At 41.7% G+C, this 6,000-nt stretch overlaps 1 protein-coding gene across 1 annotated transcript in view; it reads left to right on the top strand.

The window, feature by feature from the left end:
• The first annotated feature begins 2,789 nt into the window (after positions 1 to 2,789).
• Positions 2,790 to 6,000, top strand: part of coro1ca (coronin, actin binding protein, 1Ca) — a 44,012-nt gene continuing 40,801 nt past the window's right edge. Inside the window, exon 1 of the mRNA XM_034296478.1 lies at positions 2,790 to 4,677. Within this exon, the coding sequence (XP_034152369.1) occupies positions 2,796 to 4,677 (1,882 nt within the window). The 5' untranslated portion in view covers positions 2,790 to 2,795. The remainder of the gene's footprint in view (positions 4,678 to 6,000) is intronic.

Genomic DNA, 6,000 nt, shown 5'->3' with positions numbered 1-6,000 from the left:
GAAGATCACAGTTCACTGACACTCCCAATCCAATCTAATAGAGGGAATGCAAGGAACAATTTTATATACTGCCGAAATCCATGTGTGCAAAGCTGATTGAGGCATACCCAAGAAGACTTGAAGCTGTGATCAACAAACTACTGAATAAAGTGTCTGCATACTTATAAACAGGAGATTTTCTTTTTTAGTTTTTAAAAAGGTTTGTGCTTAGACATTATGAGGTATTGTGTGTGGATAGTTGGCAAAAGAAATGCATGTAATCCATTTGTAAAAACTAAATGTGGAGAAAGTTTAGGGATCTGAATACTTTCTGAATACTTACTGTGTATATACACTCACCTAAAGGATTATTAGGAACACCATACTAATACTGTGTTTGAACCCCTTTCACCTTCAGAACTGCCTTAATTCTACGTGGCATTGATTCAACAAGGTGCTGAAAGCATTCTTTAGAAATGTTGGCCCATATTGATAGGATAGCATCTTGCAGTTGATGTTGATTTGTGGGATGCACATCCAGGGCACGAAGCTCCCGTTCCACCACATCCCAAAGATGCTCTATTGGGTTGAGATCTGGTGACTGTGGGGGCCATTTCAGTACAGTGAACTCATTGTCATGTTCAAGAAACCAATTTGAAATGATTCAAGCTTTGTGACATGGTGCATTATCCTGCTGGAAGTAGCCATCAGAGGATGGGTACATGTTGGTCATAAAGGGATGGACATAGTCAGAAACAATGCTCAGGTAGACCGTGGCATTTAAACCATGCCCAATTGGCACTAAGGGGCCTAAAGTGTGCCAAGAAAACATCCCCCACACCATTACACTACCACCACCAGCCTGCACAGTGGTAACAAGGTATGATGGATCCATGTTCTCATTCTGTTTACGCCAAATTCTGACTCTGAATGTCTCAACAGAAATCGAGACTCATCAGACCAGGCAACATTCTTCCAGTCTTCAACTGTCCAATTTTGGTGAGCTTGTGCAAATTGTAGCCTCTTTTTCCTATTTGTAGTGGATATGAGTGGTACCCGGTGGGGTCTTCTGCTGTTGTAGCCCATCCGCCTCAAGGTTGTGCGTGTTGTGGCTTTTGCTGCATACCTTGGATGTAACGAGTGGTTATTTCAGTCGAAGTTGCTCTTCTATCAGCTTGAATCAGTCGGCCCATTCTCCTCTGACCTCTAGCATCAACAAGGCATTTTCGCCCACAGGACTGCCGCATACTGGATGTTTTTCCCTTTTCACACCATTCTTTGTAAACCCTAGAAATGGTTGTGTGTGAAAATCCCAGTAACTGAGCAGATTGTGAAATACTCAGACCGGCCCGTCTGGCACCAACAACCATGCCACGCTCAAAATTGCTTAAATCACCTTTCTTTCCCATTCTGACATTCAGTTTGGAGTTCAGGAGATTGTCTTGACCAGGACCACACCCCTAAATGCATTGAAGCAACTGCCATGTGATTGGTTGATTAGATAATTGCATTAATGAGAAATTGAACAGGTGTTCCTAATAATCCTTTAGGTGAGTGTATATATATGGGGCCTGTTGCTGTCCCTGTCCAAAGTCCTCCTGGTTGTGTTGCAGATCAAGAAGATACCTGACAATTTCAGCTGCCACTGTGCTGACACCTCCTCCCTCCCCTGTGTTGTCCCTGTCCTTGTCCATCTGGTCAGGCTTCTGACCTTGTCTGAATTTAAATCGACTCTGGATTTAGCCTACATGCATATATTAATTATTCCAATTGGACTCTTAATATTTCAACCGGCACAGCCAGAAGAGGACTGGTCACCCCTCTGAGCCTGGGTCCTCTCTAAATTTCTTCCTAAATTTCGGCCTTCTTTGGGAGTTTTTCCTAGCCACTGAAATTCAACACTATTGTTGTTTGCTCCTTGGGGTTTAAGGCCAGGTGTTTTTGTAAAAGCACTTGGTGACAACTGCTGTTGTAAAAAGAGCTTTATAAATACATTTGTTTGATTGATATATAATAATTGTTAAGTATACTATAGTTAAAAATAAGCAACAGATCACACATCTGAAATGATATGACCAGGTGCGAGAAATATATATCAAAAGAAATCAAAATATTTTTGCACACTAATAATGCAAAAAGAAGTGTTGCAATTTATTAAAAGCAATACTTCTAAGCATTATCAGTGTGCGAGAATATTTTTATTTCCAAGTATACTATAGTTATCACTAATGTATGTCAGTCATTTTTTTAAATGTAAAAAGTACATCAGAATATCAGAATTTGTCAGTCCTGGCTGAGGTCCTGTGATGATGACATGTTCATCTGTCCCCACAAGGATTATTTGGTGAATTTTGGTGAAATCTTGTGACTCCAATATCTTTTTTCAAGTTAACCCCATATGGGTTTGCATTGCAGTGTAATGAACTATCAATGGCCTCTAGAGTAGTTGTAGTCATAAGACACTTAACCAGAGCAGACCATGTAAATGGCTCTCCTATTACTGTGACTATCGTCTCTCCTCTCTCTGCCATAATGGCCTACTGGTATAAAATGTGTACACAGAGTCTACTGTACACCTTAGACATGAGCTATTTCACTTTGTGCCTGATATCTTTTTAAACTGGGAATGTTTCTCTCTCTTCCCATCATGTTTCCACCTCTTGCTCTTAGTGGGGACTGTAGATAGTCATACATTCTGCTGTGAAATAAAGAGATGGATGTATTGGATCTAGGGAAGCAGGGCGTAGTGTCTACAGTTAAATACTGTTGGACTGGCATGCCTGAAGATAACGGCTTGTCTTTCTCCACAGACTAGCATGGGTCAGAATCAAGACAAGGTGGAGGGGGAGGAACAAGCCAGCAGTGGAGGCCTTACAGAGCCAGGGCCCAGCCCTGATGTGGATGCAATCAAGGACATGGAAGACACCATTGGGGCAGGAAGCCCCTGGCAGGAGGCCGGTAATGCTGTGGAAAATCCAGGGAAAGCTGCTGCTGAGAATCTGGATGAAGGCCTATGTGGCAAACCAAAAACACCTTTGGCAGAGAACAACCTAAGCACTCAGAGAGGGGTAGGTCCCTCCACAGAGAGGAATGTAAGAGAGGGAGAGGCTGGAGAGGCTGGAGGAGAGGGGGTTGAAGAGCTGGGGGCAGAGTTGGGAAGTTATAGTGCTTCACAAACTGATCTGGACAACAGCCGGAGCCCAGGGAGTACCATACAGACCGAGGCCAGGCAAATCACTCAAAACGCGAGAGCGGACCAGAAGGAGGGTGAAACTGCAAAAATGGACCATCAAGACAAGAGAACTGCTCCACACCAGACAAAACTGGACGAAAACATCTGCTTTGCTTTAAAGGGAGTAACTGATATTACATATTATCCAGCTGTGGAGAATACTGATGCCACTGTTTCACTAGGTGAGAGCACTACGGAGTACAAGAAAGATGATTTTGTGAAAGTCAGCAAGGGTGGGACTGATACGGAAATGGCGGATGATGTCACCCTAATGGGAGGAAGGAAGAAGCGAGCTCTTAAGGAAGATCAGGAAATTCTGAGGAAAAATGGGACATCAAAGGTTGTTGAGGATGGGGACACCAAGTTTATTGATGGAGCCGTAGGTGGTTTGAAGGCGCTAAACCATCCATATAAGGCTAAACACCAGTCACCATTGAAAAAACACGATTGGGAAAAGTCTCTTTTAGGTGTGGGTGGGAACTTGATCCATGACCTTCCAATAAAGAGACTGGTAAAGGCACATAGTGATGAAAAGAAGAGTGACATTTATAAAGAGAATAAAGAGTCAGAGTCAGCAACAAGTGATATCAAGCCTGACCAGGAAGATCATCAGAAACAAAGTGAGCTGGTAGAGGCTGGATGGCCTTCAACTGACCCTCCCACTCAAGGGGAAGAAGAAAACTTTCCCCTGGTTCCAACAGTGGAGCCAAGCTCTATTTTGGAGAAGCTATTAAAAAGAGACAGAAATGAGGCGTCACCAGAACTTTCCAATGTTAAAAAGGTGGTCTCTACGTCAATAGACAGTTCTTATGACCATGAACAAGTTAAAACTGAAACAAAGCTTCAGGGATTACGCAGTACTTTCACTGTCACTGACATTCCTACACCACAACCAGAAATGACCAATGAGGGGAAGGCAACACCCAACAAATGCACATCAGAGGTATTGCATGCTCAGTCAGTTGAGAAGGCTAAGACCATGACTGGCCTTCCTCAATTAACAGGGATCCCTGTTGCAGTTATGGTGGCTGCCCTGTCCTTGGTAGGAACTAGCATAGCTCCATCAGAAGAAAGCCAATATAGTCTGGATAATCAAAGCAAAGATGAGAAGTGTTTGTCTCAAGATGTGACTATGGAAACAGAGCATGTGTCACAGCAAGTCACACAGAGCACCCCTGCAGTCCACTCTGATGAAAAGTCTACCCAGGACAAGGATGAAACTGCCTCAGATATTGAGAAACACCAGGATACTCCAAAATCAAGGCCTGTCTCTGAACTCATTAAAGAAAACATTCTACAACAAGAAAAGCTTAAGCATCCTGATTTGACAAAGCCATTGGAAACCAAACCTAATGGGGTTTTGGAGCAAGTCCAAACTGTGAAGGTGGCTCAAATGTTGGCAGCTTTTGACTCACACAAGAAATCCCCAGAGAAAGCACTGGAGAGGAAACCATCTGTGAGAAAAGGTAGAAGTATTGAGTATGTAATTGTGCATTATGTGAAATTAGTAGTGGAAGTAGCACTAACCTGACCAACGCGATCTAGGTCTAAAGCTTCATGGGTGATGCAAATTGGCAAGCATTGCCTGGAGAAGGGTGATTTCCTGGTCTAAATGTGCTCTAGTAATTCCCTCAGTGGGCTCAGTGCCTACAAAGACAGAAGTCGAGATTTGAATGATACAATTCATGTTCCACTTTTATTAAATCGTTAAACGAGCATAAACACATAACTGACAAAGCCCTCCAGTCCTTTTAGGAGAAATATTGAATGTAAGAGTTATTTAGTCTTTTACATGTGTCAAGTCTCGAACTCTGATCTAAACAATTGCTCATGAATGAGCAATGTGGTAAAAATCAGTACGCACTGGAGGTGCTTTAAAAGACACAGAGACTTGGCCTAAATCATGGATTAATCATTGGATATCACAACAAAAACAGGGTAAGAGCAACATTAAATATGTAAAATTATTATTATTAAGTAAACTTTTAAATGATCAAGGTCCAGATATCACTACTGTGTCATAATATTAGGCATCTAACTGTACTGTTGGGAGACCTGAAGAATCACAAATATATTACAGGAAAACATTTTAAGGTAGTTTTGGCAAATATGAAACAGATGTAAAGTTCAAGACCCTTGTGAGACACCACAGTAGAATTGAGAGATGCATTACTATAGGAAATAGGAGTTGTAGTTGAGTCAACTCTTTGGCCAATTATGGACCCCATATTTTCTCCAGTTAGGGGATGGCAGGTTGGGAGTGTGGAATACAACAACTTCAATTAAAACTAAACATTAGTGAATTAGATAAAGAAGTGGATCTGAAATTATCTAAGAGGCACTCTCGAATGCAATAGCAGTCTAGGTTACTGCCTCAAAGTACATATTGATAGTCCCATAAATTGGTGGTTGTCATAGCTGCTTCCAAGATAGATGGGTTGGATGTCAGATAATATTCCCTTGTCTCATCATGCTCTATCAGCTCCTTGGGGTGGGTTGGAGGACTGCAGTTGAAACATGGCCAGAGGAAGCATTCTCCTTGATACATAGGTACCAGTGGGTAGAATGCTAAGAACTTGGCAAGACTTGTTGCAATGATGTAAAGCCATAAATGCAAATTGAACATCTTGAAATTGGGCCTGTTAATTGTATTTTAAATTAATTAATATATCAATGATTTGACCAGTAATTTTATTTGTAATTAGTTAATCCTATCTGATACATAATATCCAGTTGGAAAACTTTATAAAAACTGGGCATTGATGTGTTTCTGACTGTAGTTTATTCTA

The sequence above is a fragment of the Esox lucius genome, chromosome 13, assembly GCF_011004845.1.
Source record: "Esox lucius isolate fEsoLuc1 chromosome 13, fEsoLuc1.pri, whole genome shotgun sequence".
NCBI classification, from domain to species: Eukaryota; Metazoa; Chordata; class Actinopteri; order Esociformes; family Esocidae; genus Esox; species Esox lucius.
Note: the sequence above shows the minus strand (reverse complement) of the source record. Positions and strands in the feature narration are given on the sequence as shown.